This window comes from Pelobates fuscus, chromosome 2 (assembly GCF_036172605.1).
Source record: "Pelobates fuscus isolate aPelFus1 chromosome 2, aPelFus1.pri, whole genome shotgun sequence".
Lineage (NCBI taxonomy): Eukaryota > Metazoa > Chordata > Amphibia > Anura > Pelobatidae > Pelobates > Pelobates fuscus.
In genome coordinates this window covers 380,906,136-380,921,773 of record NC_086318.1, presented here as the reverse complement: position 1 = coordinate 380,921,773, position 15,638 = coordinate 380,906,136, and the positions used below count along the sequence as shown (strand labels likewise).

Here is a 15,638-nt window from a genome sequence, read left to right as displayed (position 1 = left end):
TTTTTTCATGCAGGCTCTGTCAATCATAGCCAGGGGAGGTGTGGCTAGGGCTGCATAAACAGAAACAAAGTGATTTAACTCCTAAATGACAGTGAATTGAGCAGTTAAATTGCAGGGGAATGATCTATACACTAAAACTGCTTTATTTAGCTAAAGTAATTTAGGTGACTATAGTGTTCCTTTAAAAACTAGGACATCTGGTGGTAAAAATACAATACAACAGGATGAAATAATTTCAAGTGAAGATTAGTTAAAGAGACATGTATCAATTTTAATTTGATTGTCTCATTTCAAAGCTTTTACTTTGAATGAGACAGTTGCCTCACTCTGCAGGCAGTAAAAAAACAGATAAATATAAAAATAAATATTTTTTCCCCCCTTCATATTTACCTGCTTCCATCTTATGCTTTCCACGGCCAATTCAGTGGGGCACTGATCTAACCAATCAATGTGCTATCCCTCGGAATGCCGGAAAAGTGCATTGGGCATTTTTACAGATTTACACCTGAGCATTCGGAAGATCTATAACAGGCATAGGCAACCTTCAGTACCCCAGATGGTTTGGACTACACCTCCTTTGATGCTTTGCCAGCATTAAGGGTGTAAGAGCATTATGGGGGGATGTAGTCCAAAACATCTGGAGTGCCAAAGGTTGCCTATCCCTGATCTATAATTTATTTGGGACATCCTGACTGGAGATGAAGAGAGGGAGAATGATCAGTGTGATGATACAGAGCAAACTCTGGTGTTTGGTTTCCCTCTCCTCTTTCTGTCATTAGTGCAGTGGTCTGACATTGAGATGAGCGGGTGTGAGGGTGGGAGGGAGGCTGAAGAAACTTCACCAGCTGAGAAGCGTGCACAACAAGGCAATCTAATCAAGTTAATATTAAATGTTTTTTCTTGTTTTATTTTGGTTTATATATTTGATTAAAAGTGTTTGCATCCTGGTTTAAAATAATAATTGTCTAGTGATGCATGTCCGTTTTAAAGGGGCACTATAGTTACTCAGACTACTTCATCTCATTTAAGTGGTCTAGGTTCAATGTCCCTTTATGAGAAACTGCAATACAATTACATTGCAGGACTAAGACTGCCTCTAGGGGCATGAGGACATCCAGCATCAGTGAAATCCCCTATGGGGAGGGCCTAATTTGCTTGCAATGCATGTGCATTAGTCCACCACTGATGGAGGAGGCGGAGTGCCGACCCAGTCCAGAGGGACAGTGGTGCTGGTATCGGGTAAGCAACAAAGGTATTTTTTAACCTTTTAGCTCCTGTGGGGGAGGGAGGGTGGGACCAGAGGGCTCCATATTGTTAGGGATAAAGATTTGTATTCCTAAAACCATAGAATCCCTTTACGCTATGCTAAACCAGCTGCACAATATTACCTTTCTTAACTTCCCAAACTGCTACACATTATTTTACAGACCTTGTGTTCCTTTCAATGGATACTGAATGTTGTGAATATTTACATCTGTAAAATATTTCTCACTGCAAATTTGTAGTTTATGACTGATTTATTTAAATGATCCCAAGGGTAAGCATTATCATATATAACATGTTAATTACATTGTAAATGGGCATTGGTGTTAAATTACAGCAATTTCAACGTGCTTGATGTGACCAGTGAGCTTTATTTGTTTTGTAGGCTTCCTGATCAGATGCGGAGGCTGAATTTTTCTCACTGGTTTGATTTGCTGAAGAATATATTCTCTAAGTTTACAATTTTCCTTCAAAGAGTCAAGGTAAGCTTTTGTGTATTATCAAATCGTATTCAAAAACCACAGTGAAGACCTTTCTAAGCTGGAGATAAAATAATCTTAAATAGAAAGAGTATGCCAAGCTTTGAAATGTTGAGCCAGCACAAGTTACCAATTCACTATAATCCGTTGCCATAGATATACAGCTATTATAACTTCTATCCTTAACCCAGGTGAGACCTTACCAAACTTTAAGTAGCACTGTCTCCCAATTATTTACAGACAGGAAATTGTACCTCATGAAATATTACTTTTGTTATAGAGGTGGCCATTTTGAATTTGATTTTTGTTATCCTTCTACACCTTACCTGAGGTGAGCTGCTCAGAGCTAGTAATTAATAATAAAACCATGTGAGCACTGCATTTTCCTCTAGTTTAGGGCTGTGTGAACACATTATTTGTATAGGACTAGTATGGCTTTCTTTCATGCACGTTATCTTTATGTGACATTGTTTCATGCTTGTTTATGTTTATCTTCTTTATTTTTCGTCACTGTCCCCCTTTCCCTACAGGCAACATTAACTGTAATCCGATGCGTTGTTCTGATGGTCTTAGATAAGAATCAACGGATCAGAGAATTGGAGGTAATGACAGCTCAGAAAAATATTGGGAGAGAAAGCAATATGGACAATGAACTGGCTTACTTGACTCACGAAGGCTTGTTTATAAGTGATGCATACAGTGAAGGTGATCTTCCCCACGTGGCTACCAACACTAACTTTCAAAGGAATGCTTCACCCAGCAGTAGCGAGCCTTCTGGCAGCGATTCGGTATCGGATCCTGAATGCACTACAGACTCCTCTTCCAGCAAAGAACACACACTGCCTTCAATTACCCCAGGGGGAGTAGAGATAATGTGAGTAAATTGGACTTTCTAGAACTTACTTTGCAAATCCACATCTTATAGACAATGGTGATCATTCAAGTTGATCCTGTGCAAACGTAACGTACAGTGCCTTGCAAAAGTATTCACCCTCCTTGACTTTTTACCTATTTTCTTACACTACAGCCTTAAGTTCAATGTTTTATTAATCTGAATTTTATGTGATGGATCAGAACACAATAGTCTAAGTTGGTGAAGTGAAATGAGAAAAATATATACATAAAACTATTTTTTAGAAATAGAAAACAGAAAATTGGCATGTGCATATGTATTCACCCCCCTTGTTATGAAACCCATCAAAAGCTCTGGTGCAACCAATTGCCTTCAGAAGTCACATAATTAGTGAAATGATGTCCACCTGTGTGCAATCTAAGTGTCACATGATCTGTCATTACATATACACACCTTTTTTGAAAGGCCCCAGAGGCTGCAACACCTAAGCAAGAGGCACCACTAACCAAACACTGCCATTAACACCAAGGAACTCTCCAAACAAGTAAAGGACAATGTTGTTGAGAAGTACAAGTCAGGGTTAGGTTATAAAACAAAATATCCAAATATTTGATGATCTCCAGGAGCACCATCAAATCTATCGGAACCAAATGAAAAGAACATGGCACAACAGGAAACCTGCCAAGAGATAGCCACCCACCAAAACTCACGGACAGGGCAAATAGGGCATTAATCAGAGAGGCAGCACAGAGACCTAAGGTAACCCTGGAGGAGCTGCAGAGTTCCACAGCAGAGACTGGAGTATCTGTACATAGGACGACAATAAGCCGTACGCTCCATAGAGTTGGGCTTTATGGCAGAGTGGCCAGAAGACAGCCATTACTTTAAGCAAAAAACAAAATGGCACGTTTTGAGTTTGCGAAAAGGCATGTGGGAGTCTTCCAAAATGTATGGAGGAAGGTGCTCTGGTCTGATGAGACTAAAATTTTACTTTTTGGCCATCAAAGAAAACGTTATATCTGGCGCAAACCCAACACATCACATCACCCAAAGAACACCATCCCCACAGTGAAACATGGTGGTGGCAGCATCATACTGTGGGGATGTTTTTCAGCAGCCGGGACTGGGAAACTGGTCAGAGTTGAGGGAAAGATGGATGGTGCTAAATATAGGGATATTCTTGAGCAAAACCTGTTCCACTCTGTGCGGGATTTGAGTCTAGGATGAAGGTTCACCTTCCAGCAGGACTATGACCCCAAACACACTGCTAAAGCAACACTTGAGTGGTTTAAGGGGAAACATGCAAATGTGTTAGAATGGCCTGGTTAAAGCCTAGACCTCAATCCAATAGAAAATCTGTGGTCAGACTTAAAGATTGCTGTTCACAAGCACAAACCATCCAACTTGAAGGAGCTGGAGCAGTTTTGCAAGGAGGAATGGGCAAAAATCCCAGTGGTAGGATGTGGCAAGCTCATAGAGACTTATCCAAAGCGACTTGGAGCTGTGATTGCCGCAAAAGGTGGCTCGACAAAGTATTGACTTTAGGGGGGTGAATAGTTATGACTTTTTCTGTTATTTTGTCCTATTTGTTGTGTGCTTCACAATAAAAAAAAAATAAAACATCTTCAAAGTGAATACTTTTGCAAGGCACTGTACATGGAACTGCCAATGTTTACTGATGAAGTAATTTCTGTCTCTGAGATTTCCAAGAAAGAATTGTTTTCGATGTCAGTCCTTGCTAATAGAGCTGATGTTGTTCTTGGACTTCCATCTCTAACACAATCATGGCATTGTGTGAATTACTCTAAATACCACTTTAGTGAACAGACATAATTTGTTACAAAAAGGCTTAAAGGGACATTTCTGGCTAGAGCTGGCCTCTTTGTTAATTTGAGCATACATGATATGACAAATTTTATAATGCTAATTGTGCTTGTCATGTATTCAGATGTGGTTTTCCACTCTGAGAGTTTGAGCATGTTTCTTGATTTCAGAAAGCAACATTATCATATTAGTTCTGAATGGCTTATTTTAATGATTGTTTTTTTTTTTTGTTTTTTTTTCAAGAATGAACGAAGATATGAAATTAACAGACTTAGAACTTGGGAAAATTGCGAACAACATACAGGAGCTTATATACAATGCATCTGACATTTGCCATGACCGCTGTGTCAAGTTCCTGCTGTCAAGAGCTAAGGTATATGACTAATCTCTGCGTTTTAGGAACACTTTAAATAATCCAATGTTCTTTTGTAAATTAACATGATTGCTTGAGTTGTTCTGTTATATTACTCATTCGATCATGTTGAGTGGGTCTTGACATTTCAAATTAAAGGCTGTTGACTTGACGTGCTGTTTGAGGTTTATTGGGTTGTGGGCTTGATAGTTCTAGTAAATTACCTTTTACCTCAGAGCTTTTAAAGCATATCCTGGAGAATGTTCTACAATAAGCTGAAACCTGGTTACATATTTTGTTTATCTGCTAAAAGATCAGATTCTTCTTGACACTCTGGAGCACAGCACAGCACCTCACCAAAAGAAAGAACACGCACAGATGTTTGTGCTTGAAAACGTCCGAACCTCTGCTTTCTCATGTCACCAGAAAGATGAGAATAAAATAAAGTTAAGGAAGGGGGAAATGTTAAAATACTAAGAAGGGGATGACGTTGAAATGTAACTGAAATACAGGGCTGAGAACTCGATGTGTCGTTTTTATTACCAGCTTACTATGCAATTATTTCCAGATGTGGTTTTATTGCCGTTGCAACCGGGAAATCCATTGTTGATAAAATATGCTGTATTATCACACCCTTTATTCAGAGTTTCTGATTTTGTTCCCTTTATTTTCACTCACAAGGAAGGATTTCTCGAAAGACTTAACTCCAGTGAGTTTGTGTCTTTGTCACGAACGGTCGAAGCCTTTGTGTTGGAAACCGAGAAGATCTGCGGTAGAAGAAGTATGTCCCTTCGAGGAGCCCTTCAAAGCCAAGCAAATAAATTCGTAAATCGATTCCACGAAGAAAGAAAAACAAAACTGAGGTAAAACACTTGGTTGTTGTTGTTTTTCTTCAGCTATTGCAGTGCTCGTCTGTTCGAGGTAACTTTGCATTACCCCGAGATTCACAAGCACGAGGGGCACTACATGAGGAGAGTAGAAGTTTATAAAGGGGCACTACATGAGGAGAGTAGACGTTTATAAAGGGGCACTGCATGAGGAGAGTAGACGTTTATAAAGGGGCACTACATGAGGAGAGTAGACGTTTATAAAGGGGCACTACATGAGGCGAGTAGACGTTTATAAAGGGGCACCACATGAGGAAAGGAGAAGTTTATAAAGGGGCACTGCATGAGGAGAGGAGAAGTTTATAAAGAGGCACTGCATGAGGCGAGTAGACGTTTATAAAGGGGCACTACATGAGGCGAGTAGACGTTTATAAAGAGGCACCACATGAGGAAAGGAGAGGTTTATTAAGGGGCACTACATGAGGAGAGTAGAAGTTTATAAAGGGGCACTACATGAAGAGAGTAGAAGTTTTTAGAGGGGCACTACATGAGGAGAGTAGATGTTTATAAAGAAGCACTACATGAGGAGAGGAGAAGTTTATAAAGGGGCACTACATGAGGAGAGGAGACGTTTATAAAGGGGCACTACATGAGGAGAGGAGAAGTTTATAAAGGGGCACTACATGAGGAGAGGAGAAGTTTATAAAGGGGCACTACATGAGGAGAGTAGAAGTTTATAAAGGGGCACTACATGAGGAGAGTAGACGTTTATAAAGGAGCACTACATGAGGAAAGTAGACGTTTATAAAGAGGCACTACATGAGGAGAGGAGAAGTTTATTAAGGGGCACTACATGAAAAGAGGAGAAGTTTAAAAAGGGGCACTACATGAGGAGAGGAGAAGTTTAAAAAGGGGCACTACATGAGGAGAGTAGAAGTTTATAAAGGGGCACTACATGAGGAGAGTAGACGTTTATAAAGGGGCACTACATGAATAGAGTAGAAGTTTATAAAGGGGCACTGCATGAGGCGAGGAGAAGTTTATAAAGGGGCACTGCATGAGGCGAGGAGAAGTTTATAAAGGGGCACTGCATGAGGAGAGGAGAAGTTTATAAAGGGGCACTACATGAGGCGAGTAGACGTTTATAAAGAGGCACTACATGAGGAGAGTAGAAGTTTATAAAGGGGCACTACATGAGGAGAGTAGACGTTTATAAAGAGGCACTACATGAGGAGAGGAGAAGTTTATCAAGGGGCACTACATGAGGAGAGGAGAAGTTTATAAAGGGGCACTACATGAGGAGAGGAGAAGTTTATAAAGGGGCACTACATGAGGAGAGGAGAAGTTTATAGAGGGGCACTACATGAGGAGAGTAGACATTTATAAAGAGGCACTACATGAGGAGAGGAGAAGTTTATAAAGGGGCACTACATGAGGAGAGGAGAAGTTTATAAAGGGGCACTACATGAGGAGAGTAGAAGTTTATAAAGGGGCACTACATGAGGAGAGTAGACATTTATAAAGGAGCACTACATGAGGAGAGTAGAAGTTTATAAAGGGGCACTACATGAGGAGAGTAGACGTTTATAAAGGGGCACTGCATGAATAGAGTAGAAGTTTATAAAGGGGCACTGCATGAGGCGAGGAGAAGTTTATAAAGGGGCACTACATGAATAGAGTAGAAGTTTATAAAGGGGCACTGCATGAGGCGAGGAGAAGTTTATAAAGGGGCACTACATGAGGAAAGTAGACGTTTATAAAGAGGCACTACATGAGGAGAGGAGAAGTTTATTAAGGGGCACTACATGAAGAGAGGAGAAGTTTATAAAGGGGCACTACATGAGGAGAGTAGACGTTTATAAAGGGGCACTACATGAGGAAAGGAGAAGTTTATAAAGGGGCACTACATGAGGAGAGTAGACGTTTATAAAGGGGCACTACATGAATAGAGTAGAAGTTTATAAAGGGGCACTGCGTGAGGCGAGGAGAAGTTTATAAAGGGACACTGCATGAGGCGAGGAGAAGTTTGTAAAGGGGCACTACATGAGGCGAGTAGACGTTTATAAAGAGGCACTACATGAGGATGAGGAGAGTAGAAGTTTATAAAGGGGCACTACATGAGGCGAGTAGACGTTTATAAAGAGGCACCACATGAGGAAAGGAGAAGTTTATAAAGGGGCACTACATGAGGAGAGTAGACGTTTATAAAGAGGCACTACATGAGGAGAGTAGAAGTTTATAAAGGGGCACTACATGAGGAGAGTAGACGTTTATAAAGAGGCACTACATGAGGAGAGTAGAAGTTTATAAATGGGCACTACGCGAGGAGAGGAGAAGCATTGCATTTAATTATGGCAACTAGAGGGACCATGAAAGTTTCATGCAACTTGATTCAATTAATAAGATAGAAAGATGTTTTGATTTTCTCAGTGCCACTAAAATCTCACTGTAAATGCCTTAAACTCTAGATGAGAATCTAATAGATTTGTCAGGTTGGCAATTTATAAATAGAGATTAAAAAGGCATAAATAATTATCTTTTTTTTTTTTTCTTATTCATGTACAATTCTTAAATGTTTGACTTCTGCAAAATGCACTCATGGGACATGTTGGTAATTGAAAAAAATATGTTTTTTTCCCTTGCATGTATATTAAATACGGTTCTATGATATGGAATGTGGCTTAAATGTGTAACCTGATAATCTCAGTGTTGGATTTTAGCAGGATGCAAATTAGCAGACAATAGTGGCTTTTGCACCTGTCTGACACTGAAAAAAATATTTTTGAACAGGAAAAGTGTTAAAGGAATACTCCAAAGCCCTAAATCACTTTAGATTGCTGAAGTGCTTTACACATGAAGACTGTGACTCTTAGCTGTGGGACAGTGCTAAGGGTCTCATGTTACCATAAAAACTACAATGTGTTGTAGTAGTTATGGTGCTTATAGTGCCCTTTAAAATTGATATTCGCTTATTCCATGTAACATTCCTAGGTACCGTGTTAATTAGTGTTTCAGGATATTTCATATCTGTTACAGTAGTGTAATGTTATGTAATAATTATCAAAATATAATATATAAACCTATATATATACCCCCCTCCCCCGCACATGAGACTGGCAGACACACAGACACAGACAAAGTTCTAAGCTGCCTAATGTCAATTCTGGCGACAGATGTTCACTGCTTTTCATCTGCAAGGGGGAGTTCTGGCCTCTTATCCCTCCCACACTGAATGTAGCCCTTCCTCCTCCCTATACCATCTGCTAATATTTTATCACTGCTGCCCTCCTCTCCCTACCTCGCGATTCTGGCTCAGAATGCATGCATGCTCATAGAGCAGCCTTTAATTGGATCTCCTTACGGCTCCTGAAAGTCAGACAGGGGCGTGGCAGTAGCCTTTGTCCATAACTGGGTAAAGGTAACTAAATTCTATTTCAAAATATGTTTTATACATTTTTTTGGGGAGGTGGGGAGGAACCTAAGTAATAATGCCCAATATATCACTTTTCAAAGAAGAACAAAAATATTTGGAGAAACTCTTTAATGTGTTTTGATCTGTAAAATAAAAAATGTTAATATTTTATTTTAGCCTTCTCCTGGATACCGAACGCTGGAAACCAGCAGACGTCCCTGCGGAATTTCAGGACCTGGTAGATTCTATAACAGATGGAAAAATTATTTTACCAGAAAAGAAATCTCCATGTAAGTTTAGGCTCTATGCTTTCATAATGTGCTCCCGCTTCAATGTTGCTTTAATGAATATCGGAACCAGAAGAGATCCCTTTTTGATTCATAAGAGAACTTCTCAAGAGATTTACTCAAAGAGAATTTGTAATGAAATATGTCAGTATGTCTGGCCTTCATTTACTTGCTGCCTGATATCCTTTAACCTTATAAATTGTGTGATTTCAGACAGGTTATTAATTTTAAACTAAAACTCTATAATATGTCAGGCTTAGTACGCCTCACCTCCTATAGACTGTAAGCTCGTTTGAGCAGGATCCTCTTTAACCCATTGTTCCTGTAAGTTTTTGTAATTGTCTCATTTATTGTTAAATCCCCCCCTCTTATAATACTGAAAAGCGCAACAGAATATGCTGGCGCTATATAAATATCAGTAATAATAATAATAATATTGTTCTTTGAAACAAAAAGTTTATATAAAAGGAGAGTTTTAATATGGAGAGCTGCAGTTTTCACCAAACAAACTCCTAAATCACTCTTGCTAGCTGAATTGCTTTAAAAGTTATCAGAGTCCCCCCTTATTACTTTGTAAAAGTGCCGATTTTAATATTTGTCAGACAGCTGCTAGGTGCTCTTTGTGACTGATTTGTGCTGGGGGGAGGGAATGTTAAGCAAAGCGTATCATAGCGATGCATTGGTTTCAATGCTTATCTTCAATGAGATGCATCCCTGGCAGAAATTGCTGTGCATACACTCTGAATTCCAATGCATCCCTATGAGAAGCTTTCTGTTTGGCCGAGAGATCATCGATACTGATAATCTCCAAGCGGGCTGGCCGGAGCTGCTGCAGCAAAGGGCCAATTCAACACTGGATTTTAGTCACGTTAAGCATGTATATTTACATGCACTCCAGCGTTATAAATATATGCATTACCGTAATTTATAATGCTGGACTATTCCTTTAATATTGTTTGTATTCTGAAATATTTTTGTTATATCTGAGTTCATAAAAATTGTCATATTTACAAAATAAAAAAAACATATCATCAGTACATTTTGCACATTTCTACATATACATTGCAGTCAGCCCAATGCTAACTAACCATAAACTTTTACTTAAATAAAGCTCCAAGGGGTTAACAATCCGTCACTTTTATATTTTCTGGCTTAGACTTAGAGAGTACTGAACACGTGGGTTACACTTGCATGCATACAATACAGCTATTCTTTTCTACACAAAGGAAACTAATTACACTGTAGAGCCCAGAGTTATTTTGAAACCTTCAGCACTATTACATGCATTAACCATATTCATTAAAGTAGACTGACATACCATTTTAAAGTATCTCAACTTGGCCATGCATGTAATATTGTAAGATGTAGATTCTGTGTGAAGTACAGTGTACGTATGATTGATGTTAAGCTCTTGAGTAGGGTCCTCTGTTTCTTTTGTACCAGTTTGTGTATATTCTATGTCTGCGTTCCCTTAAACTGTACACCCCAGCGGTGCATTAGCAAAGTACGTAACAGAACTGCAGTAATTAACCTTTCAAGAATTGGCATCTGTGAATTCATCAAGTTGCATGATCTGTGCCCAATTAAATGATTCTTATAGAGAAGCATTGCAGACATACGGTATGACTATCAACACAATATGCCAATAAAATGTTTCTCAATGAGAAGCATTAAGCAATCAACCAATGTTCAACCATTGTCAACATACTTCACATGCTGATACCAAGTGCAAAACACATTCAATTATTGAATCTATGTTGGTCCAAAGTCCCTATTGGATTTATGTCTGACAGCCACTAGAAGCTTGGGGATTGCAAAGTACACGCAATGCTATTCCTAAGAAACTGCACAGTTTTGTCCCTGCTATGTGGCCAGGGACATGATCTGTGCCACTAAATCACTTTGTTATGCTTAGATTGTCTTTTAACCCCTTAAGGACCCTGGACGGAAAATTGCGGCAATCGTGGGGTTAATGTTCTCTCTGAGGGGAGTCGGAGGGATCACATGTGCTGCAGTGAAACAGTCTCCCTGCAGCTCCCTGTAAGCTGTGAAGTGCAGACAGACAGATCAGTGCTGATCTCTTTCCCTGTAAAAAAAAAAAGTGTTAGAAAATCCCACCCCTCCTTATCTCTTTCAAATAAAATTTAAACCCTTTCCTGCCCTTTGTCACTTTATCACTGTCTGCAAAAACAAGTTTTTAAAAGTTAAAAAAAACGTTTAAAAAGTTAAAAAAATTTTTTTTTAAAAAGAGTAAAAATGCGTATTACCTCTACACTTGATGCGTATTACCTCTACAATGATACCACGTTAAGGTTTAAAAATACCTTTTAAAATAATAACTAGTATAATAATAACTAACTCAAAGCGCTTTTCAGTGCATGCTCTCGGAATAACCAAATCGGCAGCTGAATAGTAATAGATGTTATTATTACCCAATTGATGGTACTCATTTTATCGACCTCGGAAGGATGGAGTGCTGAGTTTACCCTGACAGAATTTGAACCTGTGACCTTGCATTTTTGAACAGACTTTGTAGTTATGGAATTTACTAACCGGCGTGAAACTCCCTGGGATGTCTTCTTTAGAAAATGGTATGCCTTTGTGAATTAATTGGAAAACACAACCTACTAAAAAAAATTCCAAAGTGGGGCATGGACCCAGCGTAAAAATTCAAACTGAAATGGCTGTGTCTCAAATGTGCCCCTTCAACATTGTCATATACCTGGTAAAGGTACATACGAGGGTATTTCTGTACTCAGATGACATAGCTGAGCAACATATGATGTATAATACTGTCGTAGCACACAAAAGGTTTGCAAAATATATTACAAACTCATTGTATGTGTCAAAAAAGCATAAAAAATGCTTATTACCACTACACTTGGTACACGCTAGCAGAAAAAATTATTTCACGCTAAGGTTCAAAATATGCCTTTTGAAATACCCTCAGGTGTCTTTTTTAACCCCTTAAGGACACATGACATGTGTGACATGTCATGATTCCCTTTTATTACAGAAGTTTGGTCCTTAAGGGGTTAAGAAATGGTATGCCATGGTGGGGTAGTTGGAATAATCAACCTACTAAAAAGAACTCCAAAGTGGGGTATGGACATAGCGTAAAAATTCAAAGTTTGCAAACACTTAAATGGCTGTGTCTCAAATGTGCCCCTTCGACGTCCACATATACCTGGCAAAGGTACACATGGGGGTATTGCTGTGCTCAGGCGACATAGCTGAGCAAGATAGGAAACATTAAAGAGCCATAGCACACATGAGGTTTGCAAAATATACAGTACAAACTCACTATGTGTGTCAAAAGGCAGAAAAAATGCCTATTACCACTACACTTGGTACAAGCTAGCAGAAAAATGATTTCACGCTAAGGTTAAAAATGTCTTTTGAAATACCCTTTGGTCTTCTTTAAGAAATGGTATGCCTTTATGGGGTAGTTAGAATAATCAACCTACTATTCTGTACAGGGATAGCACACACCAGATTTTATGAAATACACATTACAAAAACCTTGTTGTATGCGTATATGCCAAAAATAGAGAAAAGACACAATTTTACTCCAATATTTAGCAGAGATTGACGATGAAATTGCTACGTAAAAATTGTCATAATAACCTTAGGTAAATAGCCTGTGATGTCTAATTTATATAAATTAGGGGTATGTCCAGCTTCTGAAGCTGTGTCCTTAAGGGTTAAGAAATATTCTTAATTTACTCTGTTATTGTTTGCTAATATTTGTTTACACCTGTTTCCATACGTAGATGCTGAAGAAAGGAAGCCCACGGATTTCCTTACAGTTGATGGTCAGAAATATGCAGTAGTTGGGTAAGTATGTCTTCCAAATCAGTACTCAAAGAACTAAAATGATTAATAAATACTTCTAACATCAACACACATCTTTTTTTTTATTATTTATTGTAGCACAGTGCTCATCTTGATCAGGATAATTCTGGAATATTGCAGCTGCATAGATGACATCCCTTCTATAACAACAGACATGCTTACTCGTCTGTCAGAGCTATTAAAGGTACAATTTAATATGCAAATGATATAGGTCCCCTCTGTAATGGCACAAGTGAAGAATAAAAACTATTTTTAGACCTGAGCGTGATTTACTGAAGTGCAAGCAGTTGAGTTTCTCTAAGCTTTTGCCCTTTTGCTCATATTCTGGTTTTGTTATATTTGATATTGTTTTGTTCTATCTAGTATCAATCCCTGTCACTTTGATATGTTATAGCCATTAATAAATTGTCTCAGATTTCAAGACATATCTTGCCCTCTGTTCACTTTTCTTTGGCACCTATGTGTTTTTAAATCCATATAAACCATTAGTAGCAGAGGATTTGGATTTAATTCTGCCTTTCCAGCACAGATGTGTGTACGTTAATCCTTCAGGACCAGTTTAGTTACGGCTCTTGTGGTTTTGGCAATTTTATTTCCACTAGAACCTGGACCACTCTTTTATATTTTTTTCACTTTTTAGGTTAAATCGTGTCAATGAGAGTTTGGATGTGTTTAAATTTTCCTGCAAATTTTTTGGACACTCCTTAACCTTTTTTTGAACTTCCTTTTTTGCATGAAAGGGCGTCCTTAGGTCTTTTATATGGTTTAGTGGAACTTTGCCGTCTTCCTCTGCATATATTATTTTTTTTCTTTTTTGTTTGGTTTTCTCATCAGGTTATCATATCTTGTCATGGTAACTGATGACTATTAATGTTCCTTTGGCATTCGTTTGTTCTGATTATTTTTTTTTACTGAAGGTCCTTTTTAAATGTAGAGATTTAAAAAAACAAATAAAAAAAGTCTCACATTTTACTGTTAAGCACTGCAAATAATCTGTTTGTTTCTGTACCTCAGTACTTCAATTCTCGGAGCTGCCAGTTAGTTCTCGGAGCGGGAGCATTGCAAGTTGTTGGATTGAAGACTATCAGCACAAAAACCTTAGGTATGCAAATAGTCAGTGCTAATTTACACATTTCACTCACTTCGAGACCACTTACACATATTTACAACCCAAGACATGTTCTTTTCAATCTTTCCTTTGCTGTCATGACTAAGGAGCTACATAGCTACATACTGGGACATATTTTAGACCTTTCGATAGATTATTGCAAGTTTGATCATATTCTGTTGGAGCATTAGCCACAGTACTAATCCTGTTTCTTTTTCAGGTCTCTCATCTCGTTGTCTGCAACTGATCGTACACTACATTCCTGTCATTAGGACCCATTTTGAAGCTCGAATGCAGCCTAAGCAATATAGCATGCTTCGACAGTTTGACCACATTACAAAGGTAAATTACTTTGTTGTCTGCCAGATGTGTTTCATCGCCGTGTCCCCCACATTATATGCATAGACAAAAATGGGAATGGGCTGCGTGTGACGAACCATTTTGCAAGGCAATAGAAAGTGCATTATGGCTTCTATTAACTTATGTAATAGTCGCTTTATTTATTTTGCAGGATGATTTAGTTGCGACCTCACAGATACTCCCAGTTGTTAGTGGTTTTATTTGTCTACGTGTATTTTAACTACATAAAATATGTTCGTATTTGCCAATTTATGTTTGGAGTGTACTATAGATTTATTTTTGATTAGTGCTGTATATTGCTGTCGACTGATCTCAAGCACTGTAGTTTTATACATATATAATTGTTCAAGTAAATGTAGTGTACTTTATATAAATGTATTTCTTTATTTTCAACAGGACTACAATGACCACATAGCAGAGATCTCTGCAAAACTGGTTTCAATAATGGATGGCTTGTTTGACAAGCTTCTCTCAAAGGTAATCACGTCTCCGAAATTCCATTTAAGTGCTTTTCAAAATTAATTGTTTAGAATAAAAAAAAAAAAAAATACAATAATAATGAATAGCATTTTGCAAAATATTAACACGTGATGTATCAACTTACATGTCAAACTGCTGCCTTGTGACATATATTTTAATATTATACTATATACGGTATGGTTTACAATTTCAATCAATGGCTTTTTTTTCAGTTACTCAGTGAGGCAATCACTAGATCTCTGTTTTTAGTATTCAGGTTCTCCTTATTCTCTGGTTTATTTCAAACGTTATCATAAACACTACTTGGGAATTATATACCAGTACATTTAAAATCCATTGTCAGTAATACACTGATAATTTGTTTGTGACATAGAAGAGCAACCTATTATGTTTGTAGCCAAAAGAACCATATTTACATTTACATTAACAAGAATGTGAACAGAAAATATGCCTAAACATAAACACATTTAAAAGAACACTATACAAACATGTATTCCTGACCCTATTGTGTTAATTACACTATTTAGGTGTTTTGTCC

At 38.1% G+C, this 15,638-nt stretch overlaps 1 protein-coding gene across 2 annotated transcripts in view; it reads left to right on the top strand.

Moving 5' to 3' along the window:
* Positions 1-15,638, top strand: part of VPS54 (VPS54 subunit of GARP complex) — a 94,116-nt gene that overhangs the window by 73,632 nt on the left and 4,846 nt on the right. For both annotated transcript variants that reach the window (XM_063443766.1, XM_063443767.1), the window contains exons 11-20: positions 1,649-1,745; positions 2,273-2,616; positions 4,663-4,792; positions 5,453-5,634; positions 9,188-9,300; positions 13,071-13,134; positions 13,231-13,336; positions 14,167-14,254; positions 14,481-14,602; positions 15,017-15,097. In XM_063443766.1, coding sequence (XP_063299836.1) covers positions 1,649-1,745; positions 2,273-2,616; positions 4,663-4,792; positions 5,453-5,634; positions 9,188-9,300; positions 13,071-13,134; positions 13,231-13,336; positions 14,167-14,254; positions 14,481-14,602; positions 15,017-15,097 — 1,327 coding nt within the window. The remainder of the gene's footprint in view (positions 1-1,648; positions 1,746-2,272; positions 2,617-4,662; positions 4,793-5,452; positions 5,635-9,187; positions 9,301-13,070; positions 13,135-13,230; positions 13,337-14,166; positions 14,255-14,480; positions 14,603-15,016; positions 15,098-15,638) is intronic.